At 45.1% G+C, this 27,951-nt stretch overlaps 3 protein-coding genes across 5 annotated transcripts in view; 1 reads left to right on the forward strand and 2 right to left on the reverse strand.

Annotated features, from left to right (window-relative positions):
* Nucleotides 1-9,781: 9,781 nt before the first annotated feature.
* Nucleotides 9,782-20,310, reverse strand: RCHY1 (ring finger and CHY zinc finger domain containing 1). 3 transcript variants are annotated; one of them, XM_024208698.2, is made up of 9 exons: nt 20,229-20,310; nt 19,312-19,431; nt 17,875-17,990; nt 16,155-16,233; nt 15,535-15,579; nt 15,308-15,366; nt 14,088-14,114; nt 13,467-13,587; nt 9,782-11,526 (listed from the first exon to the last, which is right to left on the reverse strand). In XM_024208698.2, the coding sequence occupies exons 1-9, from the start codon at nt 20,289-20,291 to the stop codon at nt 11,398-11,400; spliced, it is 759 nt and encodes a 252-aa protein (XP_024064466.2). In that variant the 5' UTR covers nt 20,292-20,310; the 3' UTR covers nt 9,782-11,397. The 3 variants fall into 3 exon arrangements, with proteins under 3 accessions (XP_024064466.2, XP_024064468.2, XP_024064467.2); XM_024208700.3 differs by lacking the exon at nt 20,229-20,310 and adding an exon at nt 19,840-19,935; XM_024208699.2 differs by lacking the exon at nt 14,088-14,114.
* Nucleotides 20,311-20,507: 197 nt separating this feature from the next.
* THAP6 (THAP domain containing 6) lies at nt 20,508-27,828 on the forward strand. Its single transcript, XM_026653251.2, has 5 exons — nt 20,508-20,594; nt 21,165-21,290; nt 25,452-25,659; nt 26,367-26,492; nt 26,926-27,828. The coding sequence occupies exons 2-5, from the start codon at nt 21,211-21,213 to the stop codon at nt 27,178-27,180; spliced, it is 669 nt and encodes a 222-aa protein (XP_026509036.1). The 5' UTR covers nt 20,508-20,594; nt 21,165-21,210; the 3' UTR covers nt 27,181-27,828.
* The window catches only part of CDKL2 (cyclin dependent kinase like 2), a 47,001-nt gene continuing 40,414 nt past the window's right edge, over nt 21,365-27,951 (reverse strand). Inside the window, exon 15 of the mRNA XM_026653250.2 lies at nt 21,365-21,704. The gene's annotated coding sequence lies outside the window, so the exon portion shown is untranslated. The remainder of the gene's footprint in view (nt 21,705-27,951) is intronic.

Consider the following 27,951-nt stretch of genomic DNA (forward strand, 5'->3'; position numbering starts at 1 on the left):
TACCCTCTATAAATTTTATACAGTATAAACTCAAATTGTTCACCCTCTATAACACTGATAGAGAGAGATGCACAGCTGTTTGCCCCCCCTCCCCCCTAGGTATTAATACATACTCTGGGTTAATAAGTAAAAAGTGATTTTATTAAATACAGAAAGTAGGATTTAAGTGGTCCCAAGTACTAACAGACAGAACAAAGTGAATTACCAAGCAAAATAAAATAAAACTTGCAAGTCTATGCCTAATACAGTAAGAAAACTAAATACAGATAAAACCTCGCCCTCAGATGTTTCAATAAGCTTCTATCACAGACTGGACACCTTCCTAGTCTGGGCCCAATCCTTTCCCCTGGTACAGCCCTTGTTCCAGCTAAGGTGGTAACTAGGGTATTTCTCATGACTGCAGCCTCCTTTGTTCTGCTCCACCCCCTTATATAGCTCTGGCACAAGGCAGGAATCTGTTGTCTCTCTGGGTCCCCACCCCCCTTCTCAATGGAAAAGCACCAGGTTTAAGATGGATTCTAGTACCAGGTGACATGGTCACATGTCCTGTGAGACCCCCAAGCCTTCACTCCTCCCAGCCTGACTCACAGGAAGGCCTGCCTGCAAACAGAGCCATCCACAGTCAATTGTCCTGGTTGATGGGAGCCATCAAGATTCCAAACCACCATTAATGGCCCACACTTTGCATAATTACACTAGGCCCTCAGAGTTATATTTCATATTTCTAGTTTCAGATACAAGAGTGATACGTTTATACAAATAGGATGACCACCCTCAATAGATTATAAGTGCAGCGTGTTTGAAACAATACCTTACAAGAGACCTTTTGCATGGAGCATATTCCAGTTACATTATATTCACACTCATTAGCATACTTTCATAAAATCATATGGGGTGCAACGTCACAGTTAGCATGGCTCAGAGACCCGGGTCCAAGACATTGTAAGCCCAGGTTTACAGTGCAGTCTGAATGCACACCAAGCCCAGGGCCCTCAGACCTGGGTTTACAATGCAATATAGACAGACCCTAACCGATTAATATGCAATTCACGGCTCAAGGCAACACGCCCCCAACAGAAACCAAGAAGCGGTTTCCATTTGCCCCAAAAAAATTGGGGGGAGCGGGGGGGCGCTGAAATTTTCAAGGCCTGGAATCACATTGAAAGGTTTGGAAAGCGTGAACTAGACCAGTTCTGCTATCAGGGTTATTGGACAGAGTCCACAGACAAACCCTCGGCACGGTCAGGCTAGACGTTTGGGCTCACACAATCCAAAGCGGCTGAAGCCAGTTCTGGACCCACAACCAAATGGTCTCTCAGCTCTCCCTATGTAAATACATTAAAGCACCAGTGACTGCAGTGGTCTTACCCCGCCTTTAGCCAGGGGTAATGGTACTGAAGTCAGCCTTCAGCTGGTTGGAGCTAGCCCAGAGAAGCTTTAAAAACCAGGTCACATTTGAAGAAAGTGAGTTCAGTCTTTAAGGTCAAAGTCAACAACTCCAGACCCAGGCAGAAGTATTTTTCTAGGGGATTATACCCATTCTGAACATGACCCATCCATTAGGTGCAACAGGGGCACTTACAAATAACCCACACACACCCCCCCCCGGCCTAAAGAATTTACAAACACTTCTGAAGCGGACAGAGTTTCTAAGCTCAACAAGCTAGACATCGTCAGAGCAAGGAACTCACAAGCCCAGGTGGCAACGCTGGACTGGGATTTGGTGAGTCACAAACCACCGAGCTCAGGGGAGTCAGTTGTAAAATGAGGTTCCCCCCCCCCCTTTTCTTTTTTCTTTCTAGTCTTAAAGAAAAAAAAGTGAGAGTGAAGATTCCCTGCAAACCACAGGAGATTTCTTACAGGGCACAAGAATGACGAAAGGGTTAAGCCTGAGTTAGCTGATGGGAAGACTTCTTACCACACGCCAGGCTGCCATGCGCATTGGGGCAGAGGTAGAGCTGCCCTGTAATGAGGTAGGAAAACTGTGCCCTGGTTATTAAGATATTTTGTGGTATTAATATAGTTCCCCTATAAAATGAAACCAATATAAGGCAAAAAACTAGCTCAAGATAAGCCACCCCTCAGCAAACACTTGAGGGCTGTTACAAGACAATGGCGCCGAGGAGCCTGGTTTGACAAGCAAGGCTAAAAGCCCGGAAACTGCCAAGAGCAAAGAAACTCCGGCTGGATGAAGTGGGAGTCCCTCTTTCCAGAGCCAAGGGGGTTGCTGGAGAAAGCAGGACACCCAGGGCTGGGGGCTGGCAGAAGAATTTAGGCCTGCCTAGGTCACCATCACAGAATGGGGGGGCGGGACAGAGGGCTGGGTAGACTCTTTGTTGGTTTAAAAGCCGTTGTTTCTCTTACGCTGGGTTGAGGACAAGCAGCCTTTGGTTTCAGAAGGTTGCCTGGTCGCTGCGCTCGCCCCTGCTCACAGACTCCCACAGGGAAGATCTACATGTGGTCTGGACTCAGTGGGACCTGCTGGGTAAACAGGGGGGGATACACAAGGGCCCAGTCTGAGGGAGGGAGAATTGCAGTATTCCACCCCTGGAGAAATACAGGCCCAGGGCCTCTCGCCTGAGAGAATGTACTCAGAGCCGGGACAGAGGCAGGTTACAAACTCATTGCTCATCAGGCAGCAGAGCATTGCACTGCTCAGACTCAAGCAGGGAACACAAACAAGAACATACAGTTATTGGCCCTTATTTAAAAAAAAAAAAATCAAGTACTTACCAAACTCCTTTCCAAGCCACCTCACCCCCACTCTGTGCTTCCCCCCTGCTCTGATCTCCCAGCACCACCTGCAAGGGAAAGGGGAGCAGGTGGCTACCGTGCTGGGATGACTCTGATTAGGAGATGAGGCTCACCTGCCCTGATTGAGGCCCACTCAGAAAGCCAGCGAGCTGTTTAATCCTTGGTGTCCCACAGGATTGCCAGCTACCAGGTATGGTATGGAGAGGGTATTGTCTCAGAGCCCTGGCTACAGCAGGGATCTCAGGGCTTCCAGGCTCCCTGCTACAGAGACAGAAGCTGAGCCCCCATCAAAGTTGGGGTTTCCAGGGCTCCCTGCCATGGAGCTGGGACCTTCAGCTTAAGCCAGGACTTCCAGCTTAAGCCAGGACTTCCAGAGCCACAGACCCTGGCAGTCTGCAAGGCAGGCCTGTCATAGAGCCAGGAAACCTGGGAGTGTCCCACATGACCGGGCTCTCCCCGTCAGCCCCCAGGAGAGCTGGCAGCCAGGGAGACAGCAACTCTATGCGGAAACCCTGCCTGGGATTCCCTGAAAGTTCATTGAACCGGACTTGTTTTCATGAGAAATTTGGGACGTGACAAACCTGTTTTGTTGGGAAATTGCCAACCAGATCTAGTGGAATACCTTCCCCACCACCCAGCGGGCCCGCACCGCAGGCAGCAAGCAAGCTGAACGGGGAACCCAAGAAATCCACAGGAGACACCCTCGCTTTTTAATTATATAAACAATTATTCTGGCACATTACCTCCAACTGTACCTAGTATCTATCTTCTACGCTACAGCTCACCCGCTGATTGGCCTTGATGCAGAAATCACTGACCGATAATCAGTGATAACAATGGTCCCTTCTAAACACTTGGATTGCACTCAACACGGGTGTATGCTAAAGGATGAGCATTGTTGCTAGTGGATTTATAAACACAGTAAATCTGACAAGGCAAAATCTGGGCCTGTGTCAAACCCCACTGAAGCACATTGACAGCTGCCTATACTGACCAAAGCTGTCGGAGCAGATGAACAAGATGGGTCAGACAGAGCCATGCCTCCGGAACCCCAGCATTAGGGTTGCATAGAGCAGGTGGGAGTTTTGCTTTTTCCACAGCTAAGATCAGCAGAAACACCTGAGCTGAAGCCCTGCTGGTATATATTGAGAATACCAGAGCATTGGAATTCCCTCCCAACTTGGTGTGAACTCACCTATGCCTTTAAGGCACATGGCTTTCTCCCCAGACCTTTGAAGACATTGAATAGCTGGAGGGGAAGGGTGGATTAGCTTGCCAGGCGTGACTTATCTAGTTGGAGGGATAGTTTTTTGATCCAGATTTTTATTTAACATCAAAATCCTAAACAACAACATATGACTCTAAAGAAATAAAAAACCCCTTTTACAATTTTTATTTATTTAGCACAGCGGAATTTGGCCAAGGAAGAAGGCGTACAGAATGCCTAGCCCTTGATTCAGGTCTAGCTATTTCACTTGGGTGAAGTATACAGAAAGCCATAAGCGGACACCTGTCCAGATCCTCACAGATTTGCTTGGAGCAATTCAAAGCCAGGGAACGCTCAGAGAGCACCTTGACTCTCCAAAGCATGGAGTTGGTCCAGAACTGTCAAACATCACTTTTTGTTGTTGTTCTTGAAAAATGGCCTTTATCAAAAACAAACTTATCAAAAAAAAAGGGGGGTGGGGTTCTAAGTTTGTTTTTGGACAGAATTTTGTTTGTTCTGTTTGGTTTTTTGCTTTCTTAAAATCTGTAAATAAATATTTTCTATTTTTTTCCTTTTCTCCCTTCTTGCGTCCCCTTTTTTTCTGTGACAAAAGTGGGGGAGGAGAAAGTAGAAATAGGAAGAAACCCCGTCTACAAATGTCTACGAAAGTTGTCAAGTTAACAAAAACTTGTTTCTCTTCTCAACCTGCCAAATGAAAATAATTTTGAATGTTTCCACAAAAATGCATGACCCTCCTCCAGCCAGGAGTACTCTGGAGATACTTGGAGAGGCAGCTGGTGCCAGTTGATGCAGAAGCCTGATATTTCTCTAAGGAAACCAAGCAATGGGGAGAGGGGACCCAGATGCATTTCCTTCTCATTCTGGACAGCACAGAAACAAAATGTCCACCCTGGCCCTGACAGGTCAGAGTCACATACCTCAGCCTGTGCTAAACAGGGAAGTGCTGTATTGAATCAAAGGCAGCTTTTCCCCTCCTCCTCCCTCACTTCAAAGCCACATGTTCAGCATTAGGTTCACCCTGGCAGAGGTGCACAGTACCCCAGCATCGGTCCTAGCTGGCCATGGGCATATGTCAATGGCTGATTGTGCACTCAGAGAGCAGACTTGCCTCCATAACGCTGGCTGTTGCTGCAGACTCAGGAAGACACCATGGTATTGCTTAACCTGCCAGCTGGTAACAGAGGCCACATCTATGCAGCCAGGAGGGCCAGAAACCGACTTTGGTTTAAAGTTCAGATTCTCTAGTCTAAATAGGTTGTGTGGGCCTCAGATACATTAAGCCACGTACCCAGCCCAGGGCCTGCACATTTGACACCCGTGATCTAGGATATCGCTAACGGAGTATGGAAAAGCAATTGGAAATAGCTTTATGTGGTTATCCAGCAATTTATTTGTGCGTTGCTTCTGATTACCTATTTTGTAAAATGCTAATCCATCACCACCACCACAGGATTAGTGTACATGAGTTACTGCAAGGTAGATTAATCAGCACAGTGACCGATTCGGGATAAACACCTGGAGTCTCCACATCATATCACTGAAATCCCTGCTTTCCAGCTGGCTGTCGTTATGCACATTGGGAAGAGTATTCTCCTGCTGGCCTGAACAGTGGGAACTTGGTTTTCTTTGCTTGTAAAAGTTCACTCAGAACGGCACGTGAGAAAATAGCCAGGGAGCAGGCTGAGGTGAGGGACAGGTAGTGTCTCCATAGCACTTAGCAGAGGTGTAAGTGTTCTGTATTGTTTTCTTATTCCTGGAGCAAGCTGTATCACTTCATGTCCAGTCACTTCTTTAACTGCTGCAGCAGCAGGAGTCAGTCCAAGGACTATTTCATCGCATGATTCCTGAAGGTTTGACCTCTTTGCACAGAGGGATGCAAGGACCATGCTGCCCTTAGCTTCTGTATGTAATCATCCACTCACCTCCTATCCATATCACCACTGCCATTCCATGCCCCATTTCTATACAAATACAGGCGTGTACACTCTTTATAGACACAAAGGCAAAGCTCCTTTCCCCAGAACTTTGCTTTCCAAGTTGGCAATGTGATTTCTGCTGTCCCTCCTCTGATCTGCAGCCCCCACCATCACCTGTATTTCTTCAGATGCAACTTGTGTTCTTCTAAGGAAAATATAATTCGTGTATCTTTCCTGCATGCACAAAAAACCCCCTCCTGATCCCTGGATACTATTATTTAACCCCTTGTCATTTTGTTTTTGAATCAAGCATAAATAGGTAAGCTATTCCTAACTCACAGAATATCAGGGTTGGAAGGGTCCTTAGAAGGTCATCTAGTCCAACCCCCTGCTTGAAGCAGGACCAATCTCCAGCCAGATTTTTGCCCCTGATCCCTAAATGGCCCCTCAAGGATTGAACTCACAACCCTGGGTTTAGCAGGCCAAAGCTCAAACCCCTGAGCTATCCCTCCCCCTAATTCAGCTCATGGATCCTGTGATTCAAGAGAGTCTTTTGGAGATACCTCTTTCTATTTGCAAGGGACATCCCTCTACTTCTAAAACAGCTAGAGCATAAAATATTCTCTCTAATGTGAGAGTTTTTAATCCCACATTACTATTCTTTTCAGCTTGCTTCATGCAATGATTACACCCCCAAGCTCCAATGAGCAATAGTGGCCATAGCTAGAACAGGAAGGTACGTACGTAGGGGCTTCTTTTAGGGGGACAAAAATATCAAAGCTCAGCACCCAATTCTACATAGATCATTAGAATGGAAAAGAAATGGGACCAAGGCAAGCCCTGCCCGAAAGCAGCTAAGAACCTTAACTCAGTGACTCTGCATAAATGGCAGCACACGCTAAGACATCCTACTAATGAACAAGCAGCAACTTGCGCTTCACGTTGCTGTTGAGAAGCTTTCCACACCGATATTCTTCATAAAAATCTCACAGCCAAGCTTTCCAGAAGCCAGTGGGAGCTGCTTGGGGGGGCTTAGCTCTTTTGAAAAGCCAGACATTTATTGAGGAGCTTAATTATAGGCATCCCTTTTTTCAAATCTTGGCCCAGGTTAATGGCTCTTAACTCTAAGAAGCCTCTGCCTATTAAAAAAAAGGAGTTGGCTTGCATTAGTAAACAGGGATATTTCATGCAATACAGAGCATGTCCACAGAATTGTATCTAATTTCGTGGCTAAGGGTGTGTCTACACTTACCTCCGGGTCCGACGGCAGGCAATCGATGTTCTGGGATCGATTTATCGCGTCTTGTATAGACGCGATAAATCGATCCCGGATCAATCCCGGAAGTGCTCGCCGTCGACGCCGGTATTCCAGCTCGGCGAGAGGAGTACGCGGCATCGACGGGGGAGCCTGCCTGCAGCGTCTGGACCCGCGGTAAGTTCGGACTAAGGTACTTCGAATTCAGCTACGTTATTAACGTAGCTGAATTTGCGTACCTTAGTCCGAAGTGGGGGGGTAGTGTGGACCAGGCCTAAGTCTGGATGTTATTAGAGACTGGAGTAGTATTTTTAATTCTTGCTCTACTCAGCACAAGCACCGACCGTTCCAAATGAGGGTGGCAGTCGCTGGGCAGACCCAAACAGTTGCATTTTAACTTGGCTGAGTCTCTCTTGAGCAGCGCAATTACTATCTTGCTGGCAGTAGCTGCAGCTTGCTCTCATTGAATGCCGACAGTACTGGCATTTAGGAGGGCAACTCCCCAGCCCATCTGTTGGCCACCAACATATCTGTCACGTCAGATAAAACATCTACTTCTCCTGCTAGACTAGTCAGTGACGTCCCAAGCCTGTGCTTCCATCACTGCAAGAATCTGGCAGGAGCACGATCTGGAGACAAAATGTTTCTCCTTAACAGTAAATATATCGATTAGCCTCTGCTGGAATGTTAATTTTGCAGGTTTCCAAAGCAACATGGAGCAAATCATAACAGATGTTGCCCCTGTGTCCTATGGAAAAAAGGCCGTTTACCCGTGTGCCCAGCTCACACCACTGGCATAGAGGCTGTGCACATTACGTGTATGACTATTTGGATCTGTCCCGACCAATTTAAAGATCAGACCTTAAGGACAGGGAAAAAAAAGCAGTTTTAATCTGATTGATAAATACACATACACAGAAAAGAGAAACTGATTCGCAGTTTCCCAAGCTAGACACAGCAGGGTAGGTCACTCAATCAACAAGTTTTAATATTGAACTGTATTATTTCATTTGACTGACAAAACCAAGGATTTTTCTTCACTGTTGCTTTCGTAGGCTCCCCTCTGTTGGGGGGGAACAGCCCCACAAATCCTATTCAAATAAAAGGCAAAGCGTCCAGTGGTGTTTGCTTTGTAAGTTGCTGTCCAACCACCATAATACACTTAGCACAGTACCACGGGGAAAGGCTGTTAATTTGCATTTTGGGTTTCGAACGACAGTGGTGGCAATTGTCACTGATAGGGCAGGTCTACACTGCAGCCGAGAAGTGTAATTTCCAACTCAGGCAGACGTACCCACTCTAGCTCTGATCGGCATGGGCAGCAGCTCAGGCTAGTCACCCGAGTACAATTCCATCAGAGATCTTAGGTACAGGCTCATGGCCACGCTGCTATTTTCAGTGCATGTCTGTCTACCCACTTCAGGAATTACACCTCCCCGCTGCCGTGCACATGAACTCAATGTCTGGGAAGACATTTGTTTACCAAAGTTAGGAAGAATGGAGCCATCAGTCCACTTCACCACTGCCTAACACACACCCACAGCAGCCACCTTCCTCACCTGTGCTGCAAAAAAGTACGTCTAGTCCTGCCTACTGTTCTAGAGATCCCGAGAGGATGGCACATGAATACACTTAGTATCCAGCAGCAAGTGGGGTCAGGGAGCTGCAGGTCAAATGTTGGATTTAAGCACGTTAGAACGGGGTGTCACAAGGGCTACATCTGCACTGCGCACCTCTCGTAGCAGCACGCAGGTTACCTGTAGCTATACGCCACAGTGAAAAGCAGGCTGAGTCCACACTGTGGGGTGCCGCTACGCACGTCAGCGAAAGGCTCTGTTGAGGGTAGGGCAAGCAGGGAAAGACTTGGCAGTGGGGAGCTGACGGAGCCTTTCCCCGCTACGTCCCCCAGCCAGTCTTTCCAGCTACCAATGCCTTTCCCTGCAACGGGGAAAGACTCCAGCAGCTAGGAGGCAGCGGGACACTATGCTGCTAAAAACCGCAGTGTAAATGGGGCTGCACTGCTTGGGCAAGCAGAGTCGAGTAGGGTACGTATCCACAGCGTTCAGGTCTGTCTGTGTGTCTCACTGTCTACATTTCTATTTGTATCCATGCTAGGGGTGTGTATCGCTTATGTACTCTAATGCTGCTGAAAGGAGTGTGCAGTCTAGACATACCCCAGAGGTCAAGGTAACTGTCTGTGCTTAATTTGCAACTTACTAACTATGGATGTTGCAACATTCCATAGCACTATTAGAGTCACATTTATTGCACGCGGTCGTAACTGCAGAGAAAACATCAAATTACCTCGTGAGGGAGGCATGCAGAGTCCAGTGTAGCTGTGGGGACTGCCATGGAGAGATTGAGGAACAACATGAGCTGCTGGAAAACTATTTCCAGCGTGAACAACTGTGCAGGTCAAAAGGCACAGCATAGATCTAGTATAAAAACTTTGAGTCAAGTAGTATTCCAGCTGAGTTGCATCCTCCCACGCCAGTGGGTCCAGCATCTAGAGAAGTGAAAAATCCATCACTGCCATTGAAATTAACTGTCAAACTGTATTTTTACACCATCCTATTTTAGTTCAAACTCACTTGACACTTCCCAGGAACATCGACCACCAAGATAATGAAGAGTTTACTATAATCTGCTTTATTAAAGATATTACTGTACATCAAAATACATTAATTTATGGCATTGAGAAAAGTGCTTTAGAAAAAGATACCTATGTATATGCACTTAGATTTCAGTAGCAGGATACACTAATACTATCACACACCACTTAAGAGTTGAAGTATTTTTGAGCATAAAGGGACACTGTCAGATGAAAAATAAAATTTTAGTGACACTTTAGATAATTAGAACAAGTTTAAAAAATAAGCTATATAGCGAGAAGCTAGGTTTGTGATTTTCTGCATTGACAATGAAAGAGACAAAGGTCTTTCATATATACCTGGAGCTACTTTCACACACTGGCTCTCACAAAGGAGGGCCATCCCGCAGTATTCAGACTGCCAACGCTCTGGACTGTAGACGCTTTTAACAACTGTTTTGTAAGATCTAGTTTCATGAAAACATAACCACAAAAGCAAAGACTGGGCCTAAGCCACCTGAGAGTGTCCCTAAACTGGAGAATTTCTGCAAAATTGCAGAATCAATGGAATTAACTATTTTTGGCCTCAATCCTGAAAAGACGAATGCACATGCCTAACTTTATGCACCTGAATAGACTCACTGAAGTGAACAGACCACTGGCATATTTAAAAGAAGCATGTTGGTAAGACTTTTCAGCATCAGGGCCTTCGGGGTGGAGAGAAATCAATAGCTAGTGTAATTGCAGCAGGTGAAAGGAACTAGGAAGTGGAGAAGCTAGTTCCCCCGAGAAATCAGTAGAGAAGCAGCAGCTTTGAGCCCTGTTTTTAAAGTGTTATATACCCACACTGATTTGACACACAGTAGCCTTGCTTTACACCAATAAACCTGCCCGTTTTTACTTTGTGCAGGTTGTGGATGGGAGATGTAGATGAAGATAAATGATTTATACCACCACACCTCTTCCATCTATAGTCACCTCCATTTCCCAGACTTCATCCACCTACAAATAAACTTACAAACAAAATCTATTTACCAAAAAGACTGAATACTTAAGCTTTCCATAAGATAGCACTCCAAGCTACTGACCTTTCCCACAGATTTCTATGCAGAATGGGTATCTGTCTATTCTTGATGCCCTCTCTTCCTGGAAGTAACAGCCTCCACAGAATCTGGTCAGAGCCCTCAGATGCCACAGAATCAGTTCAGTTCTGACAGCTATTGCTTATAAATCATCTTATTAGAAATATGTATCTATACAGTGTGGTAGAAAAGACAGCTGAGCTCTCCTCTAAAACTTGCAGTTCTCTAGGACTAACACTGTGTGTGAGATGCGCAGCACCACGGAAGGGGAAGTTCCACCAGACAAGAACACTCTCCACGGAGCATCACCGTAGAAAGCAGAGGGGTGAGATCTCACAGGCGCTCTGACTGGATTTGCACTTCACAACCACTGCAGTGGGAGAATCGTAGGCTATGCTAACAGCAGAGAGTGACAGTCTCCTAAGGAGCCTGAATTCGGCACCAGGAATTGGGATTTTGTGATAAGACGTGAACAGAGAAACCATTTGTACTATGAGACGTTGCAGTGTGCCTTAGCAGCCATATCAAACAAGGATGGTTTTCTTTCCAGTAACACGTGATGTGTGTGTTAGTCACTGCTGCTCCAGAGCCATCCTGCATCCTCCGTCTTGAGCAGTGTTGTAGGATTCACAGCTTGTACACTTCATGCCTAAGATATGGAACTGAACCGTGGACCGGGTGCTGCAGTCATTGCAAAGGATCTGTAATAAAACAGAGCTGCCGTAAGACAAACAGGAGGCTGCATAAAACGTTGTGGCTAGAACAAAACTTGCTTACTACCAGATGTCTTTTTATTTTATTTTTATATTCTTATTTTATTTTTTTGTTATATATAGTAAACAGTTTTTGTCCTTTATTTTAGTTGGTTTAGATATTTTACTTTTTGAGTTTTGTTGATTTATTTAATATATTTTGTTTTTAATTTGATTTTTTTTTTTTAATGAGGGGTTTGTATGTGCTTATTTATGTTGGGTTAGGTTTTAGTAATATAAAACAAAAAATATAGCTATTTGTAGTATCTGTATTCTTTTTTGGGGGAGGGGGTTAAGTTTAATATTTAGCAGCACATTTTTAAGACCACAGTGGTGATAATTATTTGAATGACTTAATATTAGGCTTAAAGTATGAACCAGGGGGCCCAAACTCACCTCCTTTGGTACAGTATTGTTTTCAATTGTTTGTTGCTTGGCTATTAGTTGGACAATGGGCACCAATTGCTCTATTTTCCTTTGTATGAAGTCAGCGGTGTTAATGGGCAAGGGAGGTACAGGTGCAACGAGATTGGCCACCAGTGATTCTCACTGTCTGTCACGACTTCCGTTACATTTTTATTTTTACACGTGGCCATAAGGCATGGGTCCCAATCTCAGTCAGAGAGGTGAGGTTCAGGCTCCCATGGCATGGTGTTGTCTCCACCGAGAAGTTGTGTTATTTCACAGCACATAGTGTGTCCCTAGCAGTACCACCTCCTTCAAATCTCTTTAATGACTAGTTGGGCCCAAACTCCTGCACTGGTGGTCCGGTTTATTTCAGCTGAGCACTTACAGAACCATCTGTGCTTGATTTGTTTACAGCAGGCTGTCTGTTTTATTTTTCCCTTATGTTGCCATTTTTACACTGGGATAATGCTGGTTATAGATCTTATTTTCTATTGTACTTATATTGTTACATATACTAATTTTTTATGATTTCCTGTTCATTTTAAACAGCAATTATAATTGGCGCAGTTGAATTATTAATTTCATGTGGTGCCCTAGATTTAAGACCTTCTAAGCCTTGCAAACTGCAAATTTTCTTTTTTAATATTATGAATTTTTTTTTTACTAATATGGTTTAGATAAGTGTGCTGTTTAACAACTTTGATTACCTTTTTATTTTTTGCATATTAGATGCATAACAAATTTGGCTTTCCGAGACAATCCAGCAGATGAAGACTGGAGAGGACACAAAGCACTGGTTACGCTAATTCCGTCTGTGGGGGCTCCCTGACGCTGCTCTATGAGACTTCAGATAACCCATTCTAGGAAATATGTTCTTTTCTACATCAACTAAAAAAGCTGAACCATCCTCAATCCAAGAAACACTAGGGAAGTGGGGCATCTGGGCTGGCTTTGTGGGTGCGGCTGGAATAAGTTACATAGCCCTGGTCCTAATTTAAGTCTCACTAGCAAGCAGAAGCCAGGCCCAATGTGGATGTCAAAGGCTGAGTTACCCTTGGCTAGAATAGCGGCACTCAATTTGCCACTCTAACACTGGCAAACGTCCGAGTGCTTTGCACAAACAGTATGTTGACTCTGAAATGGGAGGAGACCATACATTCCTGCTCCTGCAGAGGACAGTGGCTCCCTGATCTGCTGTTGTCTGATGTTTCAGAAGAGTAATTCCCCCACCCCCTGCCTAGTGCAATGCTATACCAGGGCGCAGGTGGGTAAGGAACAACATAGTTCTTCACCTAGCTGGTCACCTGATCCCCTGAACATGAGAAACAAATTGTTCTGCATCATGCCAAAGGGTAACATTACCTTTTGTTTCAGCGAGAGCTCTGCTTGCTCTCTACTCTGGCTAACAGGAGGGCAGAGAGTGGCCAATAATGGAGGGAGACTGGAAGGGGGCACGGTGAGAAAAAAGTGTCGCTATTTACCTCCACCATCATGTTCTGATATTCCGTGGGCATGGGGGTTTGCGCCACTTCGTCATCCAATTGTCGCCAGTACCTGGACATATCTAAAGCTGAGTGCATGCACAGGGGGCATCGGTAACCTCTGGCAAGGAGACAAAATACAAGTCAGGAAGATGCTGGTGTGACAGAGTCAGTTTAAATACATCAGGATGGGGAGGAAAACCCCCAGGGAAGGAGAAGAGCTCTTGAATGTAAAGAACAACGTTGGCACAAGGACCAATGGGGATAGACTGGCCATGAATAAATTTAGGCTGGAAAGGAGCAAAAGGCGTCTGTCCATCAGAGGAGTGAGGGGCTGGCACAGCTCCCCACAGGAGCAGTGGGGCAAACAACCCCACTAGCTTGAAGATGTAGTCAATAAGTTTATGAATGGGATTATATGACAGCGTAGTCAATGAGACAGGTGATGTACAACATGAACACATTGCACAGCATTTGTTGGAAGTAGCTGAGGAGAGACTGCTTTGTTAACAGTTGCCTTTAAATCACTCAGCCCTGGATCATCAAAGCAATCTTTACTTCTCCAGCTCAGGAGTCTGCATTGCCATGGTACTTAGGAAGAAGTGGGGTCAGAATACTCACTCTTTTAACATGTCTTCATAACAAGTTCTAAAAAGAAAACACAAGGTCACATTAGTAGCTACACGAGGAAGGTGAAGTCACTGTGGTTTAAACCCTCTGGACAGAAAAGTGGGGCTTCAACTGAAGGAAGAGCGAGCTAGCCAAAGAGCTATGGTTAAAAAATAATTCGTATGGCAGTGGAAAGAGGGAGGCAACCAAGCACCAACACGTAGTGTTTAGAGGGACCCAAGGAGACCAGAACGTGTTAGGTCCTATTCTGACATCTTCAGTAGTGAAGTGGAGGAAGGAGTCAATAGCGTGGGAATGAAACTTGCAGATGATTCAAGATCACTCCAAACAACAGGGACAGAGAACTACTTCAGAGAGAGTCAGGGAGATGGGCAGAACAGAGCAAAGAGAGATTCAGTTAGGGAAGATTCATGCTGCTCCATCTGGAGAATGTTAATCTACAACGTACAGTCAGTAGGAGGGGGAGCCCGGCAAACAACAATGAAGGAGACCTAGGAATAGAAGAAATTCAAAGGTATGTCCAATGAGACATAATAGCGAACAGAAACAAAAAAGGGATAAGGACATTTTGGGTTGAATATACAGTTGCATCGATTCACAGGACATGAAGGAAATACATGACTCTGTTGTGACCACCCTCCGGCAGTGCTGTATTCAGTTCTGAGCACCATGTCAGCATAAAAATTAATGACAAACTGGAAAGATTTCCTAGAGCAATAGAAATGTTCAGTGGACGCCAGGACGATGCAGGATGAAAATTAAGAGTTAAATATATTGACTGGTTAAGAGACAACTTGAGTCCTGGACCCTCCAACAAGCTCCACAGGGGGTGCCTTCATAGAGCCAACTGGGCTCCTCAGGAGGCTCCAGACACACACTGCTCATTATAGGGCCAGAGTGAGGGGACGGCACAACAGACTGCACCAAGGAGGACATTATTTAGGGTGATATGCTGTAGTATAAGTGGTAACAAGAAGAAATTAAGCAAGGGAAAATGTAAGATGAACATCAAGGAAGCCTCTCTGTCAGGAAGTTTTACTGGGTTGGGGAGCAGTCTCCAAGGGAAAGGACGGAAGCCCCATTGCTTGGGACATTCGGACCACTACTGAAGACAGCAGAGAACAATCAGGCTTGCATTAGTGAGGAGATGGACTGGAAGATACAATAGATTTCCATCTCTAATATTGAGGATTCTATGGCAATGGCTTTACCTATGAAGAAGGTGTCCACACGGCAGAACGTGGGCTCCAACACGCGAGGTGTGAATGTCCTGTTTCAAGACATAAGAATTAGCATGTATTTTCCCAAGTACCAAACACACCCAGAAAGCTAAAGTCAAAGCCAAAAAAGAATATTTCAGTAGGTACACAATTAAGCTATAGAATTTATTTTCAAGTAAACTTTTAATAGCGGAAACATTTAAAAAAACAACCCTTACCTCCAAACATATTGGACAGTCCTGCCTGGAGACATTTTCAATGCACTTTGTAAAGAAAGAAAAAAGACAGCTTAACAGGAAAGAAAAATAAATGTAGATTCTTGCATAATAGAAGTACTTGGATCTACATTTCCTTAGAATATATAAAAGTTTCATGAAACCTTTTACTACCCCAAAGATGGGTTCAAATTCCATCAAAGGGGATTCCAGTAAAATCTGTGAAGGCTAAAATTTCCAATTTTAATTTTTTTTTTAATTGTTATGGGACTTCCAAAAAAGAAACAACTAGATGCCACTAGGAAAGTGGCAAATCAAACAGAGAATCTTAAAACATTTCTAGAAGAGTTGATCACAGATACGGGGACCTCCAGATGAACAATGAAATTTCAAAGAGTATATTCCATGGGATTGACATTGCAAGGGAAGCAATACAAAAGTCCAGTGTTGATCAATGTTGCTGTTCAGGACTGCGAGACATTGGTGGAAGGAGGAAAGTATGCACAGCCCTGGTCTGTATTATACATGTCCTAGCTAGGACATAACAGCTCATTTTCATAAACACAGTGCTAGGGGGGAGCTGTGTTCTTTTTAAATGAAACTATAGAGTATTACATTCATACCTTATGTTTTCCTTGAAGACTCAAGGCTAGACATAAGTTACATTTTGAACAATGGAAAAAGTCTTCTTTTGGACCAATCCTAAAGAGACAGGCAGTCAGTTAGGAATAGTTTGCCAATTTCTGTACAATTTACATTTTAATACCTGCAAGAAAAGTTTCACACTTAGAAAAGATTATTTCTCTCCCAGATCAAGAAAATGTTTTATTTTAAAAGGACTGTGACATTTTATGCAGTTAAGAAGTGAAACTGATTACACAAAGAGCTGTCAAAAGCACAATATTTTTAACTGTTTCCTTCGAGCCTTTAAATTAAATATTTGTAAGTGTCACTTTTAACAGTAACCAGGGCAACTTTAAGATAAAGTATATTTTCAAGATGATGGCCTTTGTTTTATGGTAGCCACCAACTTTTCCCCCTCTTTAGCACTTATTAATTTTCACAATGGCAGACATTTACAATAGCTGCAGTGCAAGGAAACTGCTTCAACAGATGCCTGTACTAAAATAATTCCCCACCATTATGTATTCAGTGACATTTTTAAAGATCAAACCTTCATTATTTTTGAGCTACATCAGAAGGAAAAGCTTATCTCCAATATGCAGCCTGCTTCCCTGCATCTCAAAAAATCCACTATTAGTCTCAGATTTGCAGATGCTACCCCTGTTATTTCCTAGTAACAATAGATCTAAGTAACTACAATTAGCACAGGTTAAACAGACACTTGTTTTACACATTTTCTATTACGTAAACACAGTTCAAATCTCTCCAAAAGTCATGCATTTAGGAATCTCTGGAACCCAATCTCTGGAAACAAAGACTCTGAACTATCATGTTAATGTTCTCTCTAAAATGAAGAGAAATTAGCACCAACATGTTTATAACTGTGGAAGTCAAAAATTCTAAGACTGCTTTCCTTAATATTAATCAGTGGTACAGAGGAGTTAGATGAAAATGCATAGCATAGGTCTGCTGCAGAATGCTGCTATAGTTTAAACACAGAACAATATTAACTTAATTCAGCCACCAAGATTTCAAGATGTTTGTGTAGATCTTTTTAAAGGACAATTTTTTTGCAGCAGTGGAAAATTAAGAAGTCTTTCCCCCCTCCTACAACAAACATTACAGATCTTTTACCCAAAGTACAGCGCTCTACTGCATATTCTGTTTTTGGCATTCTATACATGAAATGAGTGCAGAATATGCAACAGAGGATGGGGGGGGAATTTTTCCCTTCCCTGACTGCGTTAAACCTGTGCAACATCACTAGAAGATTTATTTTAGTGAACAAAAGGGAATCATGAAGTTTAAGACCTACAATCAGAATTGTTTTAGGAAAATCCATTTTAATTAGGCATTTAAAAGCAACAGAAAGCTTTTAAACAAGTCATTACTTGACAAAACTGTCCCTTTATTAATGAGAATTCAGTATAAAAGGACACCCCCTAAACTTTCCCATATCTACATTACACACAGAGGCAAAAAACTATATGCAAATAATGGAATGACTTTTTAAAGTGTTCTTTAAGCAAGACCTATTTTTAAACTCATAGCTGCCTTCTAGCATCCTGAATTCTTAAACACAATGCATAATTTCAATTTCAAATACTATATCTTAAAGTTACCAATATTTAAGCCAACCTAAGCAGAATTGCTTTGTAAACTTGGAAACATGAATAATAAACATTGAAGAAAAAATATTAATATTTTTAAATACAGTACCTACAAATGCCACACTTCTCACAGTGATACTGCTTCTTGTCTTTGTCAAACAGGTGGCATATACCGCAGTAATATTCTCCAAACGTACTGCTGCAATCCTCACAACTCTGTTGAGCCTATGAGTACATACACATTACATAAGCAACTACCAACATTTTGCTGGGTGAGAGGGGTTCTTTTAGTTCTTTAAGCTAGCACTTTAATGGGCCGTTGTCACTAGGGTTAAACTTAAGACTTGGTAAGCACAGCCTGTTGTCCCACATGACAAAGCCTATACTTTCAGGATTTTATATAGCTTTGTGCCCCATTCCATCTCCTGCCCACAAAAATGATGCATATATGCAAGTTTAGAGTTTAGAATTGCCGGCCTAAAATGTCTTGTGTCACAGTAAATCCATGTTTGCACCTGCCAATCCTGACAGGATTTTTATAAAGTTTCCTTATTCTTTTAATCAGAAACAGTCTTCACTGGGGACATTTTACACGCTGTCTAAAGAATTAGATTTCAAACTTTGTCTCACAGAATAAGCCCGAGAAATAGGGCTATAGGATTTGCCATACTTGGTCAAGCCACTTAGTTTGGGTGGACACGAGATAGAATCCTATGTTCTCCCCTCCCCCCCTACATTCTTATTACTGTGGCAGTATATTGGAAGGGGGGGGGGGGATCAAATCTAGACACAAATCCTGTACACAGCATTGGTCCAGAAATACCAAAACAGCAGAATGAAACAGATATGGTTGTAAGTTTCATTATCTAGATGAGTTTTCTATAGCACCTATCTCCGCACTTACTAGTGCTGCTGTGGAAGTGCTACCTGCAGGAACACAGGGAACGATCAGAAGCTACAGGAGACACATTAAGGTCCTGTCCACACTACAAATGTAACAAAGCCAAGGGACCTGGTTGTAAGAGTTTCAGTCTATAACCTTAACCATGTTAAGGGGGGAGGGATAGCTCAGTGGTTTGAGCATTGGCCTGCTAAACCTCAGGGTTGTGAATTCAATCCTTGAGGGGGCCATTTAGGGATCTGGGGCAAATTCAGTACTTGGTCCTGCTAGTGAAGGCAGGGGGCTGGACTCGATGACCTTTCAAGGTCCCTTGCAGTTCTAGGAGATGGGATATCTCCATTAATTTATTTATGTTCTGTAGCTAGACTAGAGTGTTTATATTAGTTTTGCTAGGAACTGAAACTGCCTTTCTCCTCCTTTAATGTTAACTGGCTAAGTATGGAAAGAGGATAAATGCAACTTCCCCCTAAAATGTAGAAATTCCCTTTAGTCTTATCTTACCATTTGAAGGAACGGCGAAATCTACCCCCACGCACACAGAGTAAAATTAAGACCCTCTATTAAGCATCTGTGTTTTATAATCCCATTCAGACGATGACAATTACAGTCACAGCATATTGAAAAGATTAAAGTCTACACCATCACCTGCTGGATCCTTCTGCACTTTGCACACTGCACTTGTTTTACTTTAAAACGATCCATCTGATGATCTTCCTTGCTGTCATGACACAGACGGCAAACATAGAACTTACCGCAGCAAGGAGCCTGGAAAAAAACAAAGAAGAGCCAAACTATGAAGAAACCAAAAGTAAGTCACAACTCCCGGGGGCGCCTAGATTTCATTTGCCCTTTTAGTGTTTCAAAGCCCTAGACTAGGTCAGCTCGGTGGAGCTAGTGACAGCACAAGCTTGGTCTCTTCTTTGTAAGGTATCAGAGGTTGGGAATGGCCTGATTTCGGCTCCCCAGAGCAAGGCCTGGATAGGGTTGGGAACAGAGAGGAAGGAAAAGGGCCGGTGACCGAAAATGGAAGCGTACAGGGGAACACGCTTGAAGCCAGGTTAACTCTCCACCAACAAATGCTTCTAGCTCTAAAGGTCCATCTCCCCAGCGCAGCAAACGAAGGACGGGTGTCACGGCCCTGGGCCTCCACAGCCGCTTGGCCCCACCACACACCAGAGGAAGTTAGGATGTGCCCCGAGTTTAGCCCTAGGCGGGCAGGGGACAGCGCTGACCCCCTGCCTGGCTCGGGCGGGGAGACAAGGACACGACAAAGCGCCTGGGGCAGGGGCTGGGGCGGACTCCCCGGGCGGCCGCTCTGAGCTCGGCACTAGGAGCCGCTGGGGCCGGCCCGGGTCGCTCCGCGGGTGATCTAGCGACACGGCCGCGGGAAGCTGGGGGCGGACAGAGCCCGCCCCGCCCGCCCGCCCGCCCCGAGCCCGGACACCCGCTCCCCGCGCCGCTGGGCTCGGCCCCGCTCGAAGCCCGGGGGAGGAGCCACACGAGCTGCCGGCGCCCGGGATGGGCCGGGGTCCCCCCCGCGAAACCGGCCTGCGCCGGCCCACCTGGAGCAGGCAGCTGCGGCGATAGTGCTCACAGCCCGCCCCGCCGGCCTCCGCCGCCGCCATCGCTGCGGACAGCCCCCTGCCCGCCGCCGGAACCGCTCTGTCCGCCCGCCCGCTTCTCTATGGTGACGCGCCGCCGCCGGAACCGCTCTGTCCGCCCGCCCGCTTCTCTATGGTGAAGCGCCGCCGCCGGAACCGCTCTGTCCGCCCGCCCGCCCGCTTCTCTATGGTGACGCGCCGCCGCCGACGACGACGACTCGAACTACTTCCGCCCCTGACTTCCGGCCTCCGTCGTGAGCGGGACTTCCGGCGGAGGAAGCGGGGCGGAAGCGAAGAGCCCGGAGGAGGAAGCGCCGCTGCCCCCAGGTACCCGGAACCTCCCCCATCCCCCGCCCGGGTTCTGCCGCGCGCGGCCCGGCCCGGCCCCCGGGGACACGCTGGGCTGGCGGCGGTTCGAAGCCAGGCCCGGCCGGGCTGTGCCGGTTCCCTGCCCCCCCCCCGGCCCGGGGCAGCTCTGGTTAGCTCAGTGCCCCCCCTCCCCCCGGGGAAAGTCTCCCGCAGCGCGGGAGTTACGTCATTCTAGTCACCGAGGTGGCGCCCAGCTGATTTGCATCCTGTTCATTAGCACGTGACTAACGCCGCCCCCCCCCCCTTAAAAGCACATGGAACCCGAACACGTTGGGCTGCGTTAGTTTGTCTCGGACCGGTCCGTACAGGGTCCCGGTGCTGGACGGGGCCGTGCGGGTGTCATGCCCCAGCGCGACCAGATGTCCCGATTTTGGGGCTTTTCTTATAGAGGCTCCAATTACCCCCCCAGCCCCTGTCCCGATTTTTCATACTTGGGCTCTGGTCACCCTACGTGCCCCCATGCACGCGCTGGAGTCAACGCGCCAGGCTAAATGGGGCCGTCACTTACTTACCTCATTTCCTTCCCAGCTCAGCCTCAGTTTCCCCCCCAGTTCTGTGATGAGCCACCAGTGCCATGGTGAAGAGCTGCTCGGCGATTGGATGTGCATCGAGATGTTTGCCGAATTCCAAGTTACGAGGACTAACGTTTCACGTGTAAGGTTCAGACTTTTATTCATAGATTCTAGGACTGGAAGGGACCTCGAGAGGTCATCGAGTCCAGTCCCCTGCCCGCATGGCAGGACCAAATACTGTCTAGACCATCTCTGATAGACATTTATCTAACTTGTGTAACTTGATAGACTTGTGTAACTTCTCCGCATATTTTTTTAAAGTAGGATTCCTGTCTACATTTGAACCTGGGGCAGATGTGAGCCAGTTCCATGCTCCCAGAGCTAGAGTTACAAAATCCAGGTTCTAATCCCAGTGCTGCTACTGAGTTGGACGCTGCTCATTGGAACTGGTCCGTGGTGGGATAGGACCTCCCATTGCAGGGAGATGCTTGCAGGAGCAGGACCTTGCTTTGTAGCTTTGGTCTCTTACCGTCTCTCTGCCCATTCATTACCTCATCTGGAAAACAATAAAACTTTTTGTAAATATCTTTGAAGATAGAAATTAAGTAATTAGCACACAGAAAGTATCATCATTCCACTGTTTTTGTTCCTTGGCATAGTTTAATCTTGTACATTTCAAGATTTTTCTGTGCTCAAGCTGCTTGCCTTCACCTGTGGTTCAAAGAGGGTGAAATGTTTACATTGCATAGTACAGTCATTTGAAAATATTTGGCTTCTAGAGTGTTAAAGTAACACAACCTTCATAAGGGGGAAGCTACTGGCAATACAGAGCACACTCCAAAAAGAGAGAACTTGGTCCAATTCAGCAACAGATACTTTATTAGCCATTAAAAGAGCTCATGCCCAGACCTCTGATACTTTGACTTTCACCATGTCTTGTTTATGGAGTCAGTTATAAAGTCAAGATATTTATAATCAAATTGATTAAAAGTGAACAAAGAAGGTTATTTTCTCTCTCCTGGTTATCTAACATAGAAGATTGGGGTTAAGGTGGGCATGGATAAACTGGGCATTTAGGTGGAAACCCAAAGGCAGAGAAAGTGTTAATAACAAAAGATAGTTCCATAGGATCCAAAAAACTATATAAACTGCCTTCATCACTAAACATGGCCCTTTACCCCATCTGAGCTCTTTTATTAAGGAACTTATAGAAAGTACCTTCTGTTCCGAGTGGGCAGTGTGAATAACTCCCCTCCATTCTGGACAGTAGTCAGAGATTGCAGAACACCTGATAGGGTTGTCTCCATTTGCTAGTGGAGCGTATGGGGAATGATCTCTCTCTTTCTCTCTCTGGTCTGCTATTCCACCAGTGTGATGGTCTCAGACAAAGTGAGGTGAGCAGGCTGGAGAAATCCTCTGATATTAAAGCTTCTAACTAATTCCTGCCCTACACTTGGGGAACCTGAAAGAGGAATCAGCCAAAGAATCTCTAGTTATTGCTTTACGTTCTGCCAACCTTAACACAACCACTAGAATACAATTATCTTAAATTTTGTCCAAATGTGGATTAAAATAGACCCTAGAGCAGGGGTGGCCAACCTGAGCCTGAGAAGGAGCCAGAATTTACCAATGTACACTGCCAAAGAACCACAGTAATACGTCAGCAGCTCCCGCCACCCACACGCAGCGTCTCCCACCCACCAGCAGCCCAGCCAATCAGTGCCTCCCCCTCCCTTCCAATCAGCTGCTTGATAGTGTGCAGGAGGCTCTGGGGGAGAGGAGCGAGGGCACAGCAGGCTGGGGTGGGGGGGGGGGGAAGGGGGCAGGGCCTGTGGCAGAGCAGTGAGCACCCCCCAGCACATTGGAAAGATGGCGCCTGTAGCTCCAGCCCCAGAGTCGGTGTCTATACAGGAGCTGCATGTGGCTCCGGAGCCACAGGTTGGCCACCCCTGCCCTAGAGGGTCTATTTCTGCCCATGCTATTCGCCGTCTCTGCCAATAGCCACAGTAGTCTATATTTGTTCCATTAAAGATAATCTCTCAGCCAAAACAAAAAAGTGAAGAGAATGTTGGGAATCATTAGGAAAGGGATAGATAATCAGACAAAATATCATATTGCCTCTATATAAATCTTTGGTACACCCATATCTTGAATACTGCATGCAGATGTGGTCACCCCATCTCAAAAAAGATATATTGGACTTGGAAAAGGTTCAGAAAAGGGCAACAGAAATGATATGGGGTATGGAACAGCTTCTGTATGAGGAGAGATTAATAAGAGTGGGACTGTTCAGCTTGGAAAAGAAATGACTAAGGGGTGATATGAGAGAGGTCTATAAAATCATGACTGGTGTGGAGAAAGTAAATAAGGAAGTGTATTTAGTTCTCCTCCTAACACAAGAACTAGAGGTCACCAAATAAAATTAACAGGCAGCTGGTTTAAAACAAAAGGAAGTATTTCTTCACACAATGCACAGTCAACTTGTGGAATTCTTTGCCAGAGGGTGTTGTGAAGGCCAATACCATAACAGGGTTCAAAAAAGTATATACTCATCCATAAGCCAAATATTTTTGGTAAAAAAGTGATGCATCAAAGAGCGGGGGTCGGCTTATAAACGGGTCTACACCAAAATTTGACGATTTTAAACTCTATGGAATCATTGAATTGAATATCTAATACATTGTCGTTTTGTTTACCTGGAGTGTCTGCAGGCATGGAGCCTCTCACCTTCCTGTGGTTGCAGTTCACCATTCCCAGCCAATGGGAGCTGTGGGGCTCCATGCCTGCAGACGCTCCAAGTAAACAAAACGTCCCAACGCGCCAGCAGCTTACCCTGATGGCCGGGAGCCAAAGTTTTCCAACCCCTGAAATATAGGGTCGGCTTATGAAAGGGTCATACAGTTTTTGCTATTTTTACCTATCCATTTTGGGGGGTCGACTTATTAACGAATGGGCTAATGAATGAGTATATACGGTAGGTAAATTCATGGAGGATAGGTCCATCAATGGCTATTAGCCATGATGGGCCGGGATGGTGTCCCTAGCCTCTGTTTGCCAGAAGCTGGGAATGGGCGACGGGATGGATCACTTGATGATTACCTGTTCTGTTCATTCCCTCTGAAGCGTCTGGCATTGGCCACTGTCAGAAGACAGGATACGGAGCTAGATGGACCTTTGGTCTGACCTAGTATGGCCGTTCTTATGTAACTCATTCACTTGGCATTTCTTCTCCTTACTCGTACATGCAGCCTTGTTTGTAAACCCAGTCATTTAGAGTGGCTGCTTCTTGCCATCAAAATAGTATTTTGTATTTTTCTTTCCAAAATACACATGAACTCAAATGCCTGTCCCCTTGAGTAATAATAATATCTTAGAAATAAAGTTTAGCACAATGAAAGGGTGCAGAAAACGTAGTCATATCACAGGATGTGTATCCCATGATTATCCAAAGGAACATTTTAAGGCTTTCCTCTGTCTCATCCCAGACTCAACCAAAAGAAATCATCTTCTAAACATTGTAGCCACAAAGTAACATAATTCTCGTAATGCTGGTTATAAAAGTCAAAATAATCCAGACTCAGGTGTGGGTCTGTGGCTGTGGAAATTTTTAAAACTCCATTTAATGTGTTTTTTTTCCCACTCACAGAACTAGATACCTCAAAAGATTCACTACGTATGTGTCATCCTTTAAAATAGAGCAGTCATTTTCATATCATCTGAGTGAGGAATATTTATGTCTAAACTAATCACTTCTACCCTACCCAAAATTGATGTTGGGGAAATCAGTTCATAGTCTTATGAAATGTGAAGTGTCTGGAATCTCTGAAATGAAAGGCCATACAGAAATAGTCAGTGGAAACAGTCACGACGTTGGCTGCAGAACTGAACCCACCTCTGTCAGTTTGTATTTACCAGGTCAGTTCCTTGAGGATTTATGAATTATTACTGTAAACAGGATACAAGTGAATTAATTTGACTCAAAAGCTTGTGGGGGAGGACACAGCCCCTTTCTTCCTGCACAGAAGGTCATAACATGGTTGGCTCTGTAACCAGAGCACAAGGAGGGGTCTGCTAGGCGGTGCTGGGAGTGCTCTATACCTCAGCGGGGCATGGCTGGTTAGAGTAGGGTGTGGGTGTCAACCTGCATACAATCACACACAGGCTATACACTGCCTGAAGGAGTGATCACAAAGCTACCTGTAAGTTTGCCCTTTTACAATCACGAGTTACAGATACTTATGTAAAGCTAGAGACTCTATAGCTATCTATTCAACTTGCTTTCCTGTCTGCACACTTGTCCTAGATTCCCCACCGATGAGGAGGCCAAAAGAAGGTGGGTGTTGGCCACGAAAAGGCTCGATGTGAACTCTGCAGGTATGTGGGAGCCTAAGAAAGCAGATGTGTTATGTTCGCGCCACTTTAAGAAGTCAGACTTCGACACAAGAGGTCCCAACATCAGGCTCAAACCTGGAGTCATCCCTTCCATTTTTGAATTTCCTTCTCACTTCCAGGTTGGTCTTTATAATCTGCAGGTGATTGTTCCTATATTTAACTGTATTGGCAAACACGGGCAGGCTTTTCCCTGCACTTTACATAGAATGCAGAAGATGTTTTCTTCTTTTGGATTATCACTAGGTAACAGGAGAAGAGGTGGAAAAATATTGTGCCCAAAGATTAGCATTTTTCTGGGCCTGTTCGGTCTCTCAGTACTCAGGCAGAATTGCCTGAGTAAACAGTGGAGGATCAGGCCCTTGAAGGCTTTTTTTTAAAATAACCATTGTGAGTCTGAACAAGAAATGGTCAAGTACATAAAATGAGAAGTGAAACTGATTACCTCAAGCCTAGCCAAATGCTTATTCTGTGAGCTCTTCAGGGCAGGGATTTGCTTTAGACCTGGCATAATAAGGTCCTGATCCTTTACTGGGCTTCCTAATACAAATCAATAATATCATTAAATAAATTCCCAACATACCAAAAAGACTGGGCTGGAAAGCGCCTATTAGATGGGACCCAGGAGAGCTCCTCACCTTAGTTCTTGCAATGACAGATCTCTATTTAACGAATAGCTTTTAGCATCCCAATTCACCGTGGGACTCATTCCTCACTTCACCTTTCCCCCTGCTTCCAGCACACTGCAGCCACACATTAGCCTGCACAATCCCATCTTTCTGCTGTCTCTAACTCAATAACTGAAGTGTGAAACATGTATTTATAACAGCAGAGACGAGGAAAAGTTCATGGCAGACGAAACACTCCGCTGAAAACACTGCCAGTAACAGTTCATAACCACCAGCTTGTGGATTCGCCTTTCAGTACAGGAGAATTTCATTCCCAATTCATCTTGGTAAGTAAAGTGACTTGTTTGAACCCACCTAAATAAAGCAGACTTTCAAAACAGTGGGGCATGCTCACTGCCAGTGTAACCGCAGGGAACGGCGTCCTCTTAGGTCACCAGTGCATTTGGCTCAGTGTCCGTTTTCATTTGTGTTAGAGCATCAGTTCAAGCATCTCCCTCAAATTTATTGTTCACCAGAGAGCAGTAAGGGCAGCTCCATTTCTTATACATTGTTCCACCATTAAGCCATAGTGGATTAACTAGCTAGGAGGATTGGTTTTGCACACTCCACATGGTTTTGCAAAAAGTGATTGCTAATGGGAGTTGGGATTGGCTTTTTAAACAGTCTCTTAACCCCTTCTTGGTGAATGGGGAGAACATGTGGAAGTCTGAGATTTTTGGGAAAGTTGAGAATGTCTAATGTATTGAATTTTGTTTCCAGGAGCACAGTTACAGCATAATGGACAGTCCAAAGAAATTGAAGTGTAAATTAGATCAGGTAATCAGTGAGCTCGAAGAGGCCAAGGAACATCTGAGGAAGACTTTAGACAGAGAACGACAACGCAGAGAATCACTGAGGACGGTGATCCAGGAGCTGGAGAACAAATGTCTAATCAGCCCCGAAACGGCTTGTAAACTGGATGTTTATTGCTGGGAGTGGTGTGAGGCGGGCACACAGGAGAAGACTATCAACTGAAGTAACTGCAGCAGGAATAGCTGCAAAGTCTCCCTAAACTCAACATTCAGAAGTGGGATGTTTTAAGCTGGTCATCAGCACTCAGTGAACAGGACCAACCAGATCTTTGGAGAAGCTGTTTTCTCTAAAGATACCATCTGGGCAAGATCCTTGCTCCTGAGACACAACTCCCTCATGTAACAGGGTGTCTTGGTCTCTGAGGGCTGTGGTAGTGGTCAGGAGTGTGAGCTACAAAAGACAAAATATAAATGTAAACAATTGTCAGATTAGCAGGGTGAGGCACCTCTATCTTAGATTTCATAATGCAGAACCTTAGTGAGGCCCTAAGAGTACAAATCAGGACTAAAGCAGTGCACAGGAGACTTGGAGAGAGTGGGGGAGTCTCATGAGCAGGCTCTGGAGATAAGTTCAACATCCCCTATTTGTATAGATAGGAGAAAGTGCTGGAAGATGACAAGTGATTGTGGCAGTAGCGATGAGTTGAGCTGTTCACCAGGAGAAGGCAAAGGAGCTTCTCCGGAATAATGACCCATCGTGGACTGGATTTAAATGAAATTTTCTAATATCTGGACTAGGGCAGTCAAGCAGTTACAAAAATTAGTCGCATGACTAATCGCGCCGTTAATAATAGAGTACCATTTATTTAAATATTTTGGATGTTTTCTACATTTTCAAATATACTGATTTTAATTACAACACAGAATACAAAGTGCACAGTGCTTACTTTATATGTATTTTGGATTACAAATATTTGCCCTGTAAAAAAACAAA

The sequence above is a fragment of the Terrapene carolina genome, unplaced genomic scaffold (assembly GCF_002925995.2).
Source record: "Terrapene carolina triunguis isolate 2854851 unplaced genomic scaffold, T_m_triunguis-2.0 Scaffold136, whole genome shotgun sequence".
Taxonomy (NCBI): domain Eukaryota; kingdom Metazoa; phylum Chordata; order Testudines; family Emydidae; genus Terrapene; species Terrapene triunguis.